Source organism: Mytilus galloprovincialis, chromosome 2, assembly GCF_965363235.1.
Source record: "Mytilus galloprovincialis chromosome 2, xbMytGall1.hap1.1, whole genome shotgun sequence".
Taxonomy (NCBI): Eukaryota; Metazoa; Mollusca; class Bivalvia; order Mytilida; family Mytilidae; genus Mytilus; species Mytilus galloprovincialis.
The window spans coordinates 86,448,256-86,468,052 of NC_134839.1; the positions used below are offsets into that span (position 1 = coordinate 86,448,256).

Consider the following 19,797-nt stretch of genomic DNA (forward strand, 5'->3'; position numbering starts at 1 on the left):
AGTGTCCGGAAACTTCTAGCATGTGTCTGGTCTATTTAAATTTTAGCCAAATTACTGCTGTAAGTCCCATTAACTGTGACAAGCAACTTATACATCTATAACTCTGTATCAAATTTGGGGAAATTGAGTTAATAATAACGAAAATATGCCTAAAAGATATTATATACCGAGACAGCAATCTAAGAATACATTATGATTTCTAAATATAATGAAACAATGGTGGCGGTAGGGAGGTGGTGGTTAGTCTATTTAAAATCGACAACACTACTGCATTGCAAATTAATAACGGCATAGGTCACGTGCTATATGACTTCACTCTTCATGAATGAGGCAATTGGAAAAATAGTTTTGTGTGTATAAAACCAATTTATTTAAGTGAACCAACCCTTAAATACTAAATATGCAAATACAGTAAAACAGTAAATAATATGTTTGTTTCTATCCAAATACTAAATACTAAATATACAAATATAACTGTAAGAACATATTGCCCCAAAAGAAGTTGGAATAGAATATTGGACTTTATATATAGAAAAAATGTATGTTTTTATTAACTTAATCAATGGTAACATATATATCTCTTAATTATTAATATTACGTTTATTGTTATGGTCTGTTTTCTGTGATATCCATTTGACGTGGCTCGGTACTAATGCATACCGTCAATGTGTTTATATTATCTTTCATGTTTGCTGTTGTGTTTTGTTCGTGTGACTTTTTGTGTTTCTGGGGTACATATGTCGTGACTCTGTACTTTTAAAGATCCCACGATTATGTTATTGTTATATTATAGTCTTGGTATCTTTGGGGATGTTTGTAAGTCTTTAGTTATTCTAAAATTTGAAAATGAATCTTTATATGATGTAAAAAAACGTATTAATTCGTTTGAGGTAAATTAACTCACTGCTTAATCCTTTGTTTAATCCAATCCACATATTTTTTTCTGAATGGTGATTCTGCCGATTCCTGAAATTCAGCATAACATTCCATACAAAATTGAATTCTTCTGCTGACGTTATGCTAACAAGATCCATGATACGTGTTGTGCATATATATCTTGAACTCGGCCATGATTTGTAGTTGAACGGACTGAAGTAGTAGCAAAAATCACCCCACAATATGTCATCGCTATGACGACAATGGCTTCGAGGTGCTGGTGTTGTGATTGGAGGTTGAGCTAAAAGAAAGTATAATTTTCTTATTAATAATAAATGACTAAAATATTATTAGAAACTAAATAACATTGAAATATCGAAACAGATGGCATAAATGTACAATTAAAATGCAAAGAATGGAAAAAAACAATAATTTGAACAAAAAAGGATCGGGATGCAGGTAAGACATTTGTGTGTTGTGTTAAGGGCATACGATACAGTTTTGAACCTGTATTTACAAGTTGATGAAAATTTGCATGTAGGCTATTTTTTACCTGATTAAATCAAATATGTCATAAAAAATATACCTTCATGTGCTACTTTTTGAGTAAAATGAGGTCGAAATTTTGTATATTTGCTCAAAATTCAGATTTGTGTCCGTATTTTCTTTTTCGAAAGAACGACGTAACTTTTTTGCTTTAAAAGATAAACACAAATTGTTTTTTGTTAAATAATCGGTAATTTCTGTATTTTATAAGTATCATTGAAAATTATGTAATTTTTATTCCGAAATAACTCTATATTTATCAAATATTCATGAATAGAGGAAAAAACGTCATTTTTTGCTGCATGTTTATCAAAATTAAAAAAAACGCGCTATTTACAGTTTTATAAAATTTGGGTCACATAATCTCCTTGCAAAATGAAACAAATTGCTGTTTTAAAAAATAGGGGTCCATGCACTCGTTTTCAAATTAAATCCGTTTTGAATGATAAAAATCAGTCGAAAATGCATCTTTCCCCGATATGTCATAGTTTGACGTCGCGAAAATAACATTTTACGTTAACAACGTCATTACCTTCCCTGTAACTGTATCGTATGCCCTTAACATATCTCTTAGATCTTCATGTAGCATCATTTTGAACGCTTTTGTTTTATGATATGAAGTTTAGCAAATTGTTTGCTTGTCAGTATTGCCACTTGATGTAATCAGATCGGAAGACACTACCTGGCGGACATTTAGTATTTAGAAATCAGTTGGTTATACCATATGGACAATTTCTTTGTGATATCATTTATATTTATTTACTGGAGTCATCGTCTTGTCAGCGATTTGAAAATTCAACGGGAAACATCCACAAATATTCTGGTAGTTTACGTTACAATATTGCTTAATCCATACGGTTATGTGTGGTGTTTTTTGATTGATTTTGTCTTTTATTTTAGGGCGTGATGGTGCATTTGTTAATTCGAAAGAAAATTTCTAATAATCGCTATCAATCATTTTATTTTGATGAAATAGTAGAAGAAAATGAAATCTATTCAAATTTTAGTTTGCTTACCAGAGTTGATTTCACAAACGTAACCTGTGCTAGTAGTACAATCTGAAGCATTCCATAGACCATTTTTAGCTTTTACACATGTATCAGTTGGTGCATTACTTGGTTCCCCGAAGCCCCAATTTGTAAAAAGTGCTGGCCAACTCCTTTGCCATGAAAAACTATTCTGGATTACGAAAAACAGAAAACCTTTATTTTTGCACACCCAACGTTTATTTTTATCTAATTGTATATCAAAAGAAAATTCAAATTGACCCAAACATACAAATATTACAGCTATTATGTTGTATACTACTTATTCATCAGGCAAAACATTTTTAATCCACCATTTTCCAAAAAAGGAAATGCAAGTACCTTAAGGAATATGACAGTGTGAATTTTCCTCATGGTGTTCGATATTATTGTTATTTTACTTTTTAGATCGGCTTTAATATCAACATTTGTTTTTTCTCAGCCAAACACGTATCAACTTTCCATTTTCTTCAAAAAACAAATCTCATAACGAGAAAAAACATATGACATTTCAAACACATTTACCTTGTTTCTGCTAAGTCCAATCCAATAGTCTACGTCTGGTCCCATCTGAGATTCAATGTAGGAGTTCTCAAAAACAGAATTTACAGATACCAGTACCCCACCTTCCGTTATGCATGTGCTTGCAGCATTTTGCCATGTTTGGCCTGGGGTTTTGACAAACTTATAACAGCTAGTGCCACGAGAAACAAAGCCCGATTTGCATTTACCTTGAAGTATTGGAGTTGGCTGCCCGGCAACTATAATATAGAAAACCATGTTTTGACTAGAAAATCATTGATGAGTCTTATAGAGACGAAACACAGGTTTAATTCTATAAGCATGATATCTTTGATATGAATTTTAAAACATCTGTAGATTTACGCTATATTATAACATGTCATGTCATTTACTTAAAGTCAAAGATCAAATCCGAAACCACAACAAAAAAGAATATATTTACTATACCCAATAATTCTTGTAAAACATTCACGTAAGTATAATAATCTATATTTTTAACTTGATTTTGGATAAATAAAAATTTATAAAATCATCATAGATGCATGATTAAAATTGTGTACACAGAACGTGATGTTCGTCTACAAAATACACACCAAAGACGCTCGAATCAGAAAAATTAAAAGACCAATATAAAGTACAAAGTTGTAGAGAATTTATCTCTCTTGCAATTTGCACTGTTTATTATTTAAAGTAACCATCCATCTGAATCTTAAAACAGTTTGTATGTTTGAGATTAAAACTAGAATGTATGACAAAAGTGATGATTTCAACTTCCCAATCATCAACTTATCATTTGTGAGCAGCTATATACATTGTAAAAATCTCAATTACATATCGTTTCCTATTCCCGACTGAGACATTTTAAGTGGGTGTGGAAATTGGTAATCTACTTATAATAAGAGACGCTTTCTCAATCAACACCACAAGTCCCGCTTGTTTTTGGATTCGAGTGTCACTGATGAGTATTTTGTAGACGAAACGCGCGTTGATCACGTCGTCACATATACAAAATTTAGTCATGGTGTCTATGATGACTTTATAGGAACAAATGTGAGTTTCACGGTTCTTGTTTGTAACCTTGGTTTGTCTTTTTTTAAATGCTATCTTAAATACACTAAGAGATAAACATTTTGAAGAGATAAGCTGTTAAACTATATTGATATGCAGTTGCGATTGCTTGTTAAGATGTGTGCTTTTTTCTAATAAGTGAACTACCTTTTTTTGCTTCGCATATTACATTCCTATGAGTCATACATGGCTTGTCGTTCCAAGTTCCAGCAGTGCTACCTTTCACATACATTTCTACACAATTTTCCTGCAAGGAATTTTTTGAATTTGAATTGTAAACAAGCAGAAGTAATGCAACTAGTTGAAGTTATTCAGAATTTTGTGTATCTAGTGCTAGACAATTTTTATCTCTATTTGTTCTTTTTAATTCATTTGATTCGAGCGTCACTGATGTGTACTTTACAGACTATACTCGCATCTGGAATACATAACTTTTAATCATTTTATCTATGATGTGTTTATTTAATATATTTCTCCTTTTACGACATTTATTTTCTAAAAAGTAAAACTGCAATGTATAGCGCAAAATTGTCATTTTATTATTTTTCTATATTATATTAATACAAATAATTTAAAAAAAAAAAAAAGGTAATATAAAATGGTAGCAATTTAAGTTTACTTTTTTTACAATTTCAACATCAACAATAAAGAGCGTCATTATTATTTTTGTTTTAAATTAAAACTACTAAGATATTCAAAAAAACATATACCTTACAGAACATGGTGAAAGCTAAATATGATAAACTTAAATATTTACCCCTTTAGATGGATCATTACGAAACCTCCAATCCCCGTTTGGCTCACCTCCATTCCAGTTGGTATAAGTTGTTTGAGAATTGTCTTGCCATATGAAATGCCTGAATTCTTTTCTACTATTGAATCCTATCCAAACATTTTCTGTAAGTCCTTCCACTAGTGAGGTTAAAAAAGCTAGAATTGCAAATAGTTATTAATGATTACATATTTTTGCTACATATAGAAACATGTATTTGGATAACACTCGACTATCTATTCTATGTGTGTTTCATAAAGTATTCACACTTTATGATTATGTGATGTGTGGTTGGACTTGATAGGTGTTTGTATGTCCACTTCTCCTTTTTAATCTCAGTCAGTAAACAAGCAAATTGAACATGAAATAACATGCAATAAAAATAAACACAAGTATAATGTTAATTAACAATATCAAACAGCGAAAACAAATGTCATCCCTGACTGAAATCAAACTAAAATACCTAAATATGTTGATAACTTATAATGCTGTCCTCCATTCTTATATCGATGGTTGTACTTCACTTCAACGGCACTCATAGTTTATAACGAAATATTAAAGTGCAATGCCAAGACAAAACCTTAAAACATCAAGCCACAATCACAAGAATTGTCTGGTCTTTCTTTAAACTATAAATAATCCAATTGTCTCCCCAAATAGGCACGACACAGTGATGAAAAAATAAGGTTATTATTATCACTGAAATCAATACCTTCATCGAGTGTTGTTGGAATGTCTGAGCAATGGTATTTTTAAAAATGTGATTCGTTATTTCGGTGTTAAATATAACTAAAGTTATGCGTTTATATCACTAGTGTATAGTGTTGTGAATAGACATATTGTAACTGAAAAATTACTACTCATACAAACATTACATTAACCATAATATTGAATAATGCTGCATATATCTTTTTGAACCTTTTCAGAAAGCATTTACCATTGGCATGAAATTTATTAATATACTGATGAAACGGAGCATGACAAATAATTTATTGTTTTTATTCGGCTACATGGAGGGATCTTTTCATTGTATATATTTCAACAATATAATCAGTCATTGTTGTTATTTTACCTTGCTCGACGTCATTGCTGATGGCAGCAAGTTGAAATCCAGTACCAAAGGTGGCACAGTATTGAAGTGCTTGGTCCCAAGTTTTTAGTGGTAAGCCTTTGCTGACGTAGAAGCATTTATTGCCTTAAAGAAATATCGAAATATCAGTTAAAACATTTCTGCTATCTATCTATGAAAGTCAATCGTATTGTTGTATTGTGTCCCATTGAAATATACCGGTATGTATACCGGTATTTATACTATATACAAAAATACTGGTTTTACACTAGTAATTTTTTGGGCCCTTTATAGCTTGCTTTTTGGTGTGAGCCTAGGCTCCGTGTTGAAGACCGTACCTTAACCTATAATGGTTTACTTTTATAAATTGTGACTTGGGTGGGTGTTGTCTCATTGGCCATCATACCACATCTTCCTATATTCATTAATAATTGAATGTATATATTTGTAGCGTTGTAATTTGGAAATACTAGTTCGTGTATTATTCCCTGGATTCAGATTTGTATTATCAATATATGATACGCTAGTTATACAGTGTAACTGACACAATATTTCCACATTTTTGTTTTTGAGATCATTTTCTTGACATCTATCATAGTAAGGGAGAATTTTTTAAAAAAAAAAAAATCAGAAAAATTAGATCACAAGTTGACAAAACCAAAAGTATCGATCTATTCATTTTTGAAGTAATTACCAACTACAATGTACAATATTAGTTACTCAGTGTTCAATTGTCCTAATACGAGAATTTATCGGGTCAATGAAATTCATATCGGGTGAGGCAAAGCCAAACCTTATATGAATTTTATTGACCCGATACAGTCCGTATTAGGACAATTGATCACTGTGTAACGAATTTATCCTGATCATTATTTTTGTTATTAGGTGAATGGCATAATGGAGATAATTCCGAATGACGTAATAAATAAGGGAGATAATTCCAATTGACGTAATAATAGAAATGTACTGTACAAGTACAAGTGTCCTGTCAATTTACCATGTTTATGTTAAACTGGTCCGTAATTCCATCGTAGTGTATCGATAAGTGAACACAACAGGGATCCAGTCGTCTGTAAACCAACAACAAGGATAAAGTACAAGTATCCAAAGGGACAGAATGTATACAAAATACAGACACAGAATTATTAAGTAACTGGAATAGAGCCATTGAATGGTCAGAAGATGAAACAACACCCAGTCAGGACACAAGTACAGTCAACATGTCTACTATACATAACTACTGTGCCATATGCAATCAGACAGCACAACCAGAAACATCCATAGATTGTATTGCATGCAGTCAACTGTTTCACTATGCATGTGAAAACATTGATCCTGCAAGAATAAGCCAAACTGAAGAAGAACAATATTCATGTAGGAGTTGCTCTATCATGGACATGGACGTGGTAAATATATCAACAAGAAGCAATAACTCAATTATAGATACAGAAGAAACAATACCAAAGTTACTTCTAGATGAACAAAGCGTGACAGAGGATTATAGCGAAATAGGCCATATAGTTAAAAATATGCCAGAATATACATCTAAAAACAGTCCAACTAGAACGCAGATCACGAAGGAAGAAACAAGAAATTCTAACACAGAAGTACCAGACATGGTAGAAATGAACAAAACGGCTTCATACAAACAGCAAAACCAAATGGTTCAGCACAGCAGGAATGAACAAATAGAAAATGTAGATGAGACAAAAAACATCAAGGCAAAACCGAAAAGGCAATATAAGTGCAAAAATGTAAATGAAACTACCCAACAGCTTGAAGATCAATTAGCACAATGCAGAGCAAGACTAGTCATAATGGAAGATACCAATAGAGACTATAGAAACACAATCAATCTACTTAGGATGCAATCAGAAGAAAGCACTATTGACAAAAGTAACTTAAATACCTACCAGCCAAAGTGTGACTGTAGCAACAACTTGCAGGAACAGACTATAAACAAAGTCGATATGATGCTGAACAACTTCAGGTTAGAAATGGAAAATAGAGACCTAAGAATAAAACATCAAATGGAGATGAACGAATTAAGAAACAAACTGCAAATAATGGAATTACAGAAAGAAGTAGGAATGTGGCAAAGAACAGGAAGTCATGAATATTATCCTTATAATCAGAATATTGACAATACTAGGAACTCAAACCAACATCAAATGAGTGATCAGCACTCTGGTGCACAGCTTATAAATCAGCAATCCAGGATTCCTAACCAAGCCAATCCACTATTCATGACACCTATGGCACCTCCACACTATAGCCAAATACCAACAGAGCAGAGCAGAATAAATCCTGGCCATATTCAAGCGCCAATGTACTATAATAACAGAATACAGGCTATACCTGTAAATAGCCAAAGTAGCCACCATTATCCTGGCTATAGAAGTATACATGTACCAACTGGCAGTATCAACACTAACATGATACAAAATGCACATTTATACAGACAGCAATATAGGATGACTCCACAACCTATACCACAAAATATAGATCAACACCAAGGATATAGTCAGCAACAGACAAACAGAAAGGAACAAAGTCAAAGAAACATCAATAAAAGAGTTTATGACCAAAGAACAAGCATGCCAGTAATAGCTAAACAAAGTCATGCAGAAGAACTTGAAAGACAAAATCAATTGCAACAACTAACAAATCAGGATGATAATACTAACCAAATAGACAAAGAACCAACAAAAGAAGCTAGAATGACCATCAATCTGACAAATTCAGCTGCCGCCAAAAATAATGAAGCCAAAGCACATACAGAAGTAAGCCATCAAGTAGATGTCATGCCCAGAACTGGTCTTATAACAACGGCTTCTAGTGGGGACGCCCCGCTGGAAGCGGACTGCCATCAGAAGTTCCCCTCTCAAAGGGGGGCCAATGTTGGTGGTCCTAAGCATCTAAAGGGACTAGTTCAGGCGGACAATCTAGAAGCAAAAGAAGATGGGAATAGAAAGAAACCAAACCATTTTTTAGGCAGTGGCCGATCAAACAAGATAAAAGGGAGGATATCATTATAGGTACACTCAATGTACAAAATGTGAAATCAAATGCCCTCTATATCAAAAACTTGTTAAGGGATGTACATGTGCTATGCATTCAAGAACACTGGCTTTTCAATGCGGAAAAGAAAATCATAGCTGAAATTACTGAAAATAGCGGATACATAGCTAAAAGTGTTGATGATAATGATGATCCTGATTTCAACATATCAATGAAAAGGGGATATGGTGGAGTAGCCATAATCTGGAAAAAAGAAATTAATGAAAATATAAAGGAACTGATAGACGGTGGAAATAGAATACAAGCCATACATATTCAACAAGGAGACAAACCAATATGTCTTATAAATGTATATATGCCATCAGATAGCAAAAATGCAGACATCGAATACAAAGACACATTGGCTCAAATTGATGAAATGATAGAGAAATATAAAGACACACACGAAATTATAGTATGTGGAGACATGAACGGGTCCCTGGATAGAAGCTCGACACCTCATGATAAAATCCTAAAGACTTTCTGCAAGGAAAAATGTATAGGAAATACTGAGAAATGCCCAGTAAAAGAGACATTTTATCACCAGAATGGTATGTCGAAAGGACAAATTGATTACTTCCTCTTCAAAAGTAACTCAGAAATTATTAACAAAATCAGACAAATTGATGTCCTTGATACTGACCCAGAGAATACCTCGGACCATGTACCTGTTATCTTGACACTGAACAGCCAACTGAAAAAAGTCAGGGAAAAAGCAACAACTATCATAGCAAAACCTAAATGGACTGACTGCGACCATCAAATTTATAAGGAAGTCATCAATAAAGAACTACCAAAACTCATGCAAAAATCAAAAGGAATTATTGAGAAAGATATAAAAAATCTAGAAAAACTGCTACATAAAGCCGGAGAAGCAGCAATCCCAAAGTATAGAAGAAAAATCAAAATCAAATCAAAGGGAAAGGCGATATGGAATGAACAAATAGATAAGGCATCAAAGCAATCAAAAAATGCATTTAATGTTTGGAGGCAACATGGAGCACCTCAAGAAAGAAGTAATGAGCTCAAAATCAAAATGACAGCTGCAAAGAGAATACTTCGAAAAGCACAAAGACAAGCTTATGCCTCGCAGAGAGAATCAACAGCGGGAAAAATTATGAAAGCTTCAAACTCAGATACAAAACTTTTTTACAAGCTTATCAACATGCAAAGAAAAACACCACTTATTAATACCAAGATACTGAAACTAAACGAAAAGACTGCAGAAGATGGACCAAGCATAATGAACATCTGGCAAGAACATTTCCAACAATAGAGGAAAATTTTGACACTGAAAAACTAGAGCTAGTAGAGATACAAAACAATATAATAGAATCCATAGAAAGGGAAAAAGGTCAAGGCATAGATCTTGTTAATGTAAAGGAAGTAAATAAAGCTATAGAAAAACTTAAAGCAGGAAAAGCACCCGATGAAGATGGAATTTCGGCAGAACACTACAAACATGGGATGGAAGAGTTAACTCCCTTTATAGTACATTTGCTAAATTTAATCTTAACCTATTTGGATGTACCAATCTTCCTAAAGACAGGGATTCTAACACCAATCTTAAAGAAAGAAAAAGACAAAACATTACCATCTAGCTATAGAGGAATAACTGTAACTAAAACCTTTGCAAAAATATTACAAAGTATATTGAAGGATAGAGTTGACTCTGTATTTAACAACATACAAAACTCCCTGCAAAGAGGCTTTACAGAAGGAGTATCATCACTATGTGCAGCATTCCTCACATCAGAAGCAATCGAAGAAAGTAAGAAATTAAAGATACTGCTGATCTTAGTAACTCTTGACGCAGAAAAGGCATTTGACAAGCTAAACCATGAAATACTATTCAACAAACTGTACCATTATGGAATAAAAGGAAAACTTTGGATATTACTGAGAAACTTGTATAAAGGAATGAGCATCAAGGTTAAATGGGAAGGGCAATGTACAGAAGATGTCATGGTTCTACAAGGAATTCAACAAGGTGCAAAACTATCTACAACGCTATATAAATGCTACAACAACGTCATACTTGATAGCATATTAAAAAGTGGACTTGGAGCATGTATTGGTGATATACAAGTCCCTGCACCAACATGTGCCGATGACATTGCTGTCCTGGCAAATAGTACTGCAGATGCACAAGGAATATTAGACATCGTACAACACCATACGAGCAGAGATCTAGTCAAAATCAATCCAACTAAATCTGAAGCGGTTCTATACAATGCAAAAGGCTCAAACATATCAACGTTGAAATTTGAAGACAATGACATCAATATAACCAATGAAACCAAACATCTAGGTATCAAAAGAAACGAGCAAAACCGTGCAAATATCTCAGAAAGAATAAGAACCGGAAGGGCAACAATATACAGCCTTCTTGGAGCTGGGTTACATGTCAGAAGGGGATTCTCACCCATGGTTGCATACAAGCTATGGAGAACATATGCAGTACCAAGAAGCATATACGGACTTGAGGTGATGAACTTACTTGCAAAAGAAAAGGATATGCTAGAACTGGCAGAGAGAAAAATCCTCCGACAAATTCAAGGACTTCCAAATAATACAGCAAATATGGCTGTATATACCCTGGTAGGAGCAGAACCTATTGCCATCACATTAGACAAAAATGTACTTACCTTCTTCATGAATATTGTTCGAAATCCAGGAACCATAGAATGTGAAATTCTGCGCCGACAAATAGTATTCTCAGACCAAAGAGGAAAAGACTTTATCAACAGAGTAGAAAAAACTCTATCAAAATACAATTTGAAATCCAGTAGCTACTACATAGAAAATCCACTGAATAAAATGGAATGGAAAAGACTAGTAGGAATAAAGATCAAGGAATACTGGAAAAATGAATGTCATAATGAAAAAATGGAAAAAACATCACTTAAATACATAGAGATACAGAACAATCCATTAAATGAAGCTCACAATATATGGAAAAGTGTAAAAAACAATAGTAAAGATGTAAAGGCAGGAGAAATAAAAGCAAGAATAAGTACTCAAACGTACATATTCCAAGCCAAAAGAGCTAAGTTCGATCCAAAAGTTAACCCTTTGTGTACAATTTGCGAACAGGAAAATGAAGATCTAGAACATTTTATTCTACACTGCAAAGAACTAGAGCAAATAAGATCTAAATACTGCTCAAAAATCGAACAGACAATGGATGAAATTGATACGTCAACATACAAGAAGATCAAACAACAAGGGAATTTACTGCAGCTCATAATAGACTGTACTAGCAAGGACATAAACTGTTACCCAACTGTGTATGAAAACATTGAAACTCTGGCTAGAAATATGTGTTATGAGATGCACTTGCTGCGCACAAAAAGGATAAAAAACCTGATCACAAGTACAGTATAAGTAAACTTCTTAAAATTGTTACTTACAAATAGTATACCATCCAACTATTTTACGGCTTATAAGTTTTTAAAAATAAATCTTCCCTTTAAAATTGTAAGATATCAGTTATAATTTAAAAAGAGTAATGACAAGATCTCCATATAGAAATGAAACTGTAAAGAAAATTTTTGTATATATTATACCTTAAATTTATGTCCAAACCCCAACAACTTTACATAAGTCTTACAGGAAATTTTCATTATTATTCCTGATATATGTATAGCACCCTCAGCTATGATTATAAGTAATTTTAAACTTTTGACCATTTTAATTCTTGTAAATACATGTATATGCAGTTGTTTTTTTAACATTTTCCTACACCCTAGCACATATAAATCATTATATATTTTTTAAAAACTTTATGATGACAATCCTATGAATTAATTATGATATCTATTATTTAGTGATCATTATAACCAAATTCAGTCATCTGTATATAATATAATAAATTGTTTCCCTATGTTTTAAGGTGTAAATAGTTGCTCAAACTATACCCTTTGGGTAGTGCTCCACATTTAATGGAGGAATATACAAGAAACTGAACTGAACTGACTGAAATTTATTAGGACAATATCAGCCAATCAAATTGCGAGAAAGAACTCGAAATCAGGATATATTTTTTTTCTTTTTGGTAGTTATTTTAAAACTGTAACAACAACAACAACAAATACCACCAAAATATGTTGTAATCGTACTCGGTATTTGACTTATAATAGGGGATTTCGTCTTTAAGGGCATACGATACAGTTTTGATCCCGTATTTACATTTTGATAAAAATTTCCATATGCACTATTTTTTACCTGATTAAATCAAATATGTAATAAAAAATATACCTTCATGTGCTAATTTTTGATTAAAATGAAGTCGAAATTTTGTATATATATCTGCTCAAAATTCGGTTTGTGTCCGTATTTTCCCTTTAGAAAGGAAGACATAACTTTTTTTGTTTCAAAAGATAAACACAAATTGTGTTTTGTTAAATAATTTGTAATTTCTGTATATTTTATAAGTATCCTAAAAAAATATACATTTCTTTATGTAGAAATGACTCATATTTATCAAATGTTCATGAATGTAGAAAAAGAAACATAATTTTTTACTGTATAATTATATCAAATTTAAAAACATTGCACTATTTACGTTTTTATGAAAAATGGCACACATAAGCTTCTCGCGTAATCAAACACAATGGCATTTGAAGAAAGAGGGGTCCATGACTTTAGCAACGTCATTACCTCGCTGGAACTGTATCGTATGCCCTTAAGTAGGTTTTCCATATAAATCAAGTGGAGATGAATCGAAATGTGTCAGAATTGTGATACAGATCTCTCCAAATAATACTGATGTTTACATCTAATGCCAGGTGAACGGTTTATGCTCCTTTAGCGTTTAAATTAATGTAAAATACTATACAGTACCAGTAACCATACGATTTAAATACTGATTGTCAAGAACATCAGGTATTTTCAAAACATCTTTTTTCGCTTATGGTTGTAGTTTCGCATAATTGCTTTTTAATTGTGAAAAGGAATATCCCAATTTTACATCAGCTGATTGCATTTAGAACTTATTACCGTAAGGTGACGGGACAAATGCTGTGTTAGAGCATCCACCTTTGATTGGCACAAGAGGTTTTGGAGTAATTGTTCCTGTCCCATGGTACGGCTTCTTACAAACAAACCCAAATCTGTTATTGCAGTTATCATCTTTCCAGTATCCTGCATATAAAATTAGATTGAATAGGTATGTTAAAAAAAATATCGAAACCACTGTCATTAATTCACAAACATGCCATCAACCGTAATACTCCCTCTTCATTGTTATTATAACAACTACAACTGATATTTGCAAACCAACCAGTTTTGATTTTTTAATCATATATACCACTTTGCCTCATATTCTTTTTCAGAAAAAAATTACACACCCAATTAAATGGGCATTTAAAAAGTCAGAATGTACATATGTTCAAACTCTTTTATTTTTTGTAGTAACAAACAAAAGGACTATGTCAATTGGACATGTTTTGATACTACATCTGCCCTTAAATTTTTAATTCTAATGGGGACAAACTGTGCACCACTTATTGCGGACCTGCTTTTGTATTGTTATGAGTTACAATTTATGACTAAAATCAGCAAGAACCCATCGAAAAAAAAATAGATGTAAAAAAAATTAACAATACTTTTAGATAGTATTTGTATGATATATGGACTCTCAATAATGACGACTTCAGTATACATACTAGATGAATATATCTTGGTGAACTTACTTTAAATAAAGCTAATACTAGCAATGACCAATGCCCTTTCCTCGATCTTGATATCTATATCATTAACGGGAAGCTTGATATAAAATTTTATGATAAAAGAGATGATTTTTCATGTCCTATTTCGTTAATTATCCATTGTTAGAAGGTGACGTTCCTTTGTCACCATCTTATGATGTTTATATATCTCAACTTGTACGATTAGCTCGTGTATGTAACAACGTATTAGATTTTAGCGAGAGAAATTTATGTATCATTGAAAAATCATTACACAAGGGTTTTCGATATCATAAACTAGTCAAAACATATACTTAATTTTATCATCGGTATAAGGACATCATTCGTAAATATAACTCAACATGCAGACATCTCATACGTTCGAGTATTTCACATTTTATGGAAATATTCTTTACAAAGCACAAAAATGTCAGTATTCACCTTAAAAGTTATCAAACTTTTAAACAGACTTATTAAGAGGGGATATAGTTACGATATTATTGTCAGATCATTAAAGGTTGCACATTTTGACTTAAAATTTGGTTCACTTATAGGGTATTTGCATCGGAATTAAGCACATTTATTCTAAAACCAGTTGTTGGCATGACACGGGTTATGTTCTCATATATTGTATAATCGTATAATACTAAACCCCTAACAGGAGGGATTGTGTCTGATATTCATATGATGAAGACATAATCTTTCAATCAGTTTAATTGAGGTCTGGAGCTGGCATGTCAGTAGTCTGTTGATATTAATGTATTATTGTCATTTTGGTCAATGGTTTCCTATTCTGACATCCGACTCGGACTTCTCTTAAACTGAGTTTTACTGTGCGCACTGTTGTGCGTTTGTTTTTTCTACATTGGTTAGAGGTATAAGGGTAGGTTGAGATCTAAAAAAAACATGTTTTACCCCACCGCATTTTTGCGCCTGTCCCAAGTTAGGAGCCTCTGGCCTTTGTTAGTCTTGTATGATTTTTAATTTTAGTTCCCTGTGAATAATTCGGAGTTTAGTAAGACGCCCATTATCACTGAACTAGTATTAATATTTGTTAAGGGGCCAACTAAAAGACGACTCCGGGTGCGGGAGGTTCTCGCTGCATTGAAGACCCATTGGTTGCCTTCTGCTGTTGTCTCTGTGACACATTCCCCATTTCCTTTCTCAATTTTATCATGGTTTGTATAACCTTTGTGATGTCTTAAAACTTATGGTTTTGTTATTTTCATTATACAAACGATAGGTTTCTATGTAAGACATTTTTTGTCGGATTAACTGGTCTTTGTCATTAATGTTTAAGCCGAGTAACTTATCATTTCATCATTGTATAACTGAAATGTTCCGTAAGTAGAAACGAATCTTCATGAAACATATGTAGTATTGTATATTTCCAATATCTTATGTTTATAAAATAATGAAATTTTCGAAATACTAAGGATTTTCTTATCCCAGGCGTATATTACCGTAGCCATATTTGGCATAACCCTTTGGAAATTTGGGTTCTAAATGCTGTTAAACTTTGTACTTGTTTGGCTTTATAACTATTTTGATCGGAGCGTCCCTGATGAGTCTTATGTAGATAAAACGCGCGTCTGGCGTATTAAATTATAAGCCTGGTACCTTTGATAACTATTATGGTTAAATAATTACTAACCGTTTACTGCTTCGATTATAACACATCTTTCTCCTCCAAATGCATTGTTGGGTTCGTGAGAAGCCCAATTAATATAGTCAAGGACATTCTGACCAGCACTCCATCTGCAAAAAACTTTTGTCTTTGCAGTTTTTGCATTTATTGAACACAATGACAAATTTAAAGACATATGTTTTTTTCTATAATTACTTTTTCATTTAGGTATACAAATATCCACTTTAAATAACAGGTAATTTTTATTTGAAGATACATCTACTGGAATTAAATACAAATAAACAAATATCACAATAAAATGTTTGGGTAAGCACATATCATAAAGTCATATCTGCAAAACAGACATGTCTTAAATGATTTGAAAATAAAAAATTACCAATAAAAATACCACATATCAAATCAAAGTCTTTTTGTGTGAGGATTTGTCAATAACAAATTGTTAAAAGGTACAATTGTATATGTGTTTGAATTTTTTAGGAAATAAATCGAAGAAAAAAAAAGTATTTTCAAATCCGCGTCCAATATAAACTTTGGTCCTTCAGGTTTCATAGTTCTTTCAGTGCAGTACATATACATTGCACATTCGAAAGGTTTGCCACTTTTATATAAACTAGAACACACCCGCGAAATCGTGGGCATTTAGAGCTTGGTTAAAAGTATGTAAAATGTTGTAGGATGAATTTTTGTAAAATATTTTCTTGAGAATTTCAGAAAAGGTAACAAAACTGCAGAGGGTTTTTCAGGGTCGCCCCACCCCTTGTCTGAAAAGAAAATGATTGATATTATAGGGAATCATTGAAGCATGACTTGTGCGGTGTCCCCTATAAGGTGGTCAGTAGGCCCTATTTCTAAAAAAATATGGATCCGCCACTGAAAAGTCATAGGTACTTAGAGACAATACAATTATGTTAAGCCTTCCCCTTTTTCAAAAGTCCGTTATTGTTTTGTTTTCTATTAAATTCCATAATTTTCGCGTTTCATGAACATACGTACATTATAAATAAAATGTATTTACTATTTACTATCAATTCCAAGTTGATTCTCCATGGCGTTCACTGCTATAACATATAGAGAGTCTCTATATATTATTGGGAGTATAATCTTAACGCAAAAATAATTGTCCTGTCCCCGAATAGTTATGAAAATTATGATTAAAAGTTAAACACCGGAAATCTTGCCTATATGCATGAATTGGTGGATTAGTGGCACTTCCGTTGTGTGTTAATATGAGTTTTAATTATTGCAGGTGGATATTTGTATACAGCGCATTAGACAGAGTAGAAATGCTTCGATCTAGAACGGCGATTCATACCTGTTGAGAGAAAAGAAGTCGATGACTAAAAGTCGGTCCGATGACGGAAACAATATACGGACGCCTTTTGTTTCTGTTTTTCTCCCAAAATAACCCAAACTGAATAATCATAAGAATGGATGACAAATGTGACTATGCATGAAACCCATAGGACACAATAATGATTAATTTATTGCGGAAGGAAGAGAAGCGAGACACAAAATGAGGTCTTCTCGTTTAATAATATAGATATCTTCTTAAATGTTTGAACAAGGTGTAGTTCAAATTTGTTGAAACACACTGATATATTTTCTAATATTTTAGCTCTTTGGAAGTGGAAATTTATTGTATGAAACAAATGCGGTGTAATATAAATTAAAGTTACCAGTTTAAGTGCAGTTTTTGGGATATTAGAAAAGCAAGTGAACATCGTAACTACAATCCCCTTCCCTTTCATGAATGTGACCTACTGATTTAGAATATTTACCAGATTTGTTATAACATGAGCAACACGACGCGTGTAACATGTGGAGCATGATCTGCTTACCCTTCCGGAGCACCTGAGATCACGCCTAGTTTTTGGTGGTGTTCGTGTTGCTTATTCTTTAGTTTTCTATGTTGTGTCTTGTGTACTATTGTTTATCTGTTTGTCTTTTTCCTTTTTAGCCATGGCGTTGTTAGTTTATTTTCAACTAATGAGTTTGACTGTCCCTCTGGTATCTTTCGACCCTCTTTTATAACAAACATATTTCAAAGCAAGTTTGACTTGGATGTGGAAATTTAAATCCTGATGCTATTTGTAAGTAATGAGCTTCTGAACATTGGTTAAAAGATCAGTAAAGTTGTTTTAAAGCGACTGGGAATTTTTAATTTGATAAGTTTTTCTTTAGAAATTACTGACCAACTGATTTCAGGAAACTGCATTAATTATAAGGTATTGTTCAATACAGATAAATATAAGACTGGACGTGAATACACATCATTTATATGTGTTGTTGTACCATGTTATTTAAAACAAAAAACATTAAAAGAATTATAACAACATAGGAATATTTACTCATATTTTCCTGGCTGTTGTAGTTCATTCAAACCTAACCAGGTTTGTTCTTGAAACCCTACTCGAACCTGTAAATGAATAGTTTTAAAAGCTGGTTTATCAGTACTGCCTTTATTGACAACAGATCCCGAAAATAAATGACGTATTTGACAAGAACTAAAAAACTCTCGATCATGCAACAGTTTGGCTGTAAATGTTGAGATATTTCGAGTCAATCTAATGAAGGTATTTGTAGAATCAGTTGACGTGATATATGAAATAATCACCGTATGAATACGTTAAAAAGGGTCAAAGAAAAAATTACCCAAACTCAAGTTAATTTGGAAAATGCTGAAAATCATGTTAATAAAAAAAAACATATTTTGGGTATCAATTCCTGACCAGGACCAGGATAAAAACACACATTTCTCAGTGTAAGTATCACTAAATAGGTTAAACGAGATTACTTTTACTCAATTACTAGTATACTCATTTGCAAAGTGTTCAAGGAAATAACTTTTTGCACCATTTGCATTACAATAGTTCTGAGCATCATACCATGTTTTTGCTGAGTCTCTTCCATATAGAGGATCTGGCATGTAACAATATCCATTGAATTTGTACCAATTTCCAGAACCACACAGACTTGCTGGGAACACAATACACTTTTATAAGATATTTGAAACCAACAAAACAAGATAAATACAATTACCCCACTTTGGCGATTTATTTGTAAATTTTTTAAACGAGATAAAAAAAAAAAAAAATGGTATTTATAAGGTAAAACTTTTGGCAGAGCTATTGCATAGTATAAAGTAGTATAGTCGAACATTCAAAAATATTTTACATGTGTTACTCTTATCAACCTAAATGCTATTTATACAACTATCTCAAATAAACTATTTATAGGGATTCTTAACACTGTCCAATAAATTGATATGAAGTATTAGTACAATGTATATGACTTGCATGAATGTATTAAATAAAACATATCACTTTCAACTGTGTTCGTTCTTAGCTTCTTTAATGAACACAAACTCGTTTCTATCTACTTTTTTCACCAATCTAAAGCTGGCCTCAAAGTTTCGTTGAAATTGCATAGTCTAAGTAGTACACTTTGAATGACATGAGAAAAAAATGAATAGTTGAAAACCCATACGATATAAATCCCTGTAATGCAATAGTGTAAATATG

At 32.6% G+C, this 19,797-nt stretch overlaps 1 protein-coding gene across 1 annotated transcript in view; it reads right to left on the minus strand.

Moving 5' to 3' along the window:
• Window positions 1-19,797, minus strand: part of LOC143062567 (macrophage mannose receptor 1-like) — a 52,830-nt gene that overhangs the window by 2,924 nt on the left and 30,109 nt on the right. The window contains exons 30-39 of the mRNA XM_076234230.1: window positions 19,085-19,252; window positions 18,625-18,811; window positions 16,283-16,386; window positions 13,940-14,083; window positions 5,882-6,004; window positions 4,795-4,967; window positions 4,185-4,284; window positions 2,973-3,208; window positions 2,439-2,601; window positions 905-1,177 (exon numbers count right to left, since the gene is read on the minus strand). Of these exons, the coding sequence (XP_076090345.1) occupies window positions 905-1,177; window positions 2,439-2,601; window positions 2,973-3,208; window positions 4,185-4,284; window positions 4,795-4,967; window positions 5,882-6,004; window positions 13,940-14,083; window positions 16,283-16,386; window positions 18,625-18,811; window positions 19,085-19,252 (1,671 nt within the window). The remainder of the gene's footprint in view (window positions 1-904; window positions 1,178-2,438; window positions 2,602-2,972; window positions 3,209-4,184; window positions 4,285-4,794; window positions 4,968-5,881; window positions 6,005-13,939; window positions 14,084-16,282; window positions 16,387-18,624; window positions 18,812-19,084; window positions 19,253-19,797) is intronic.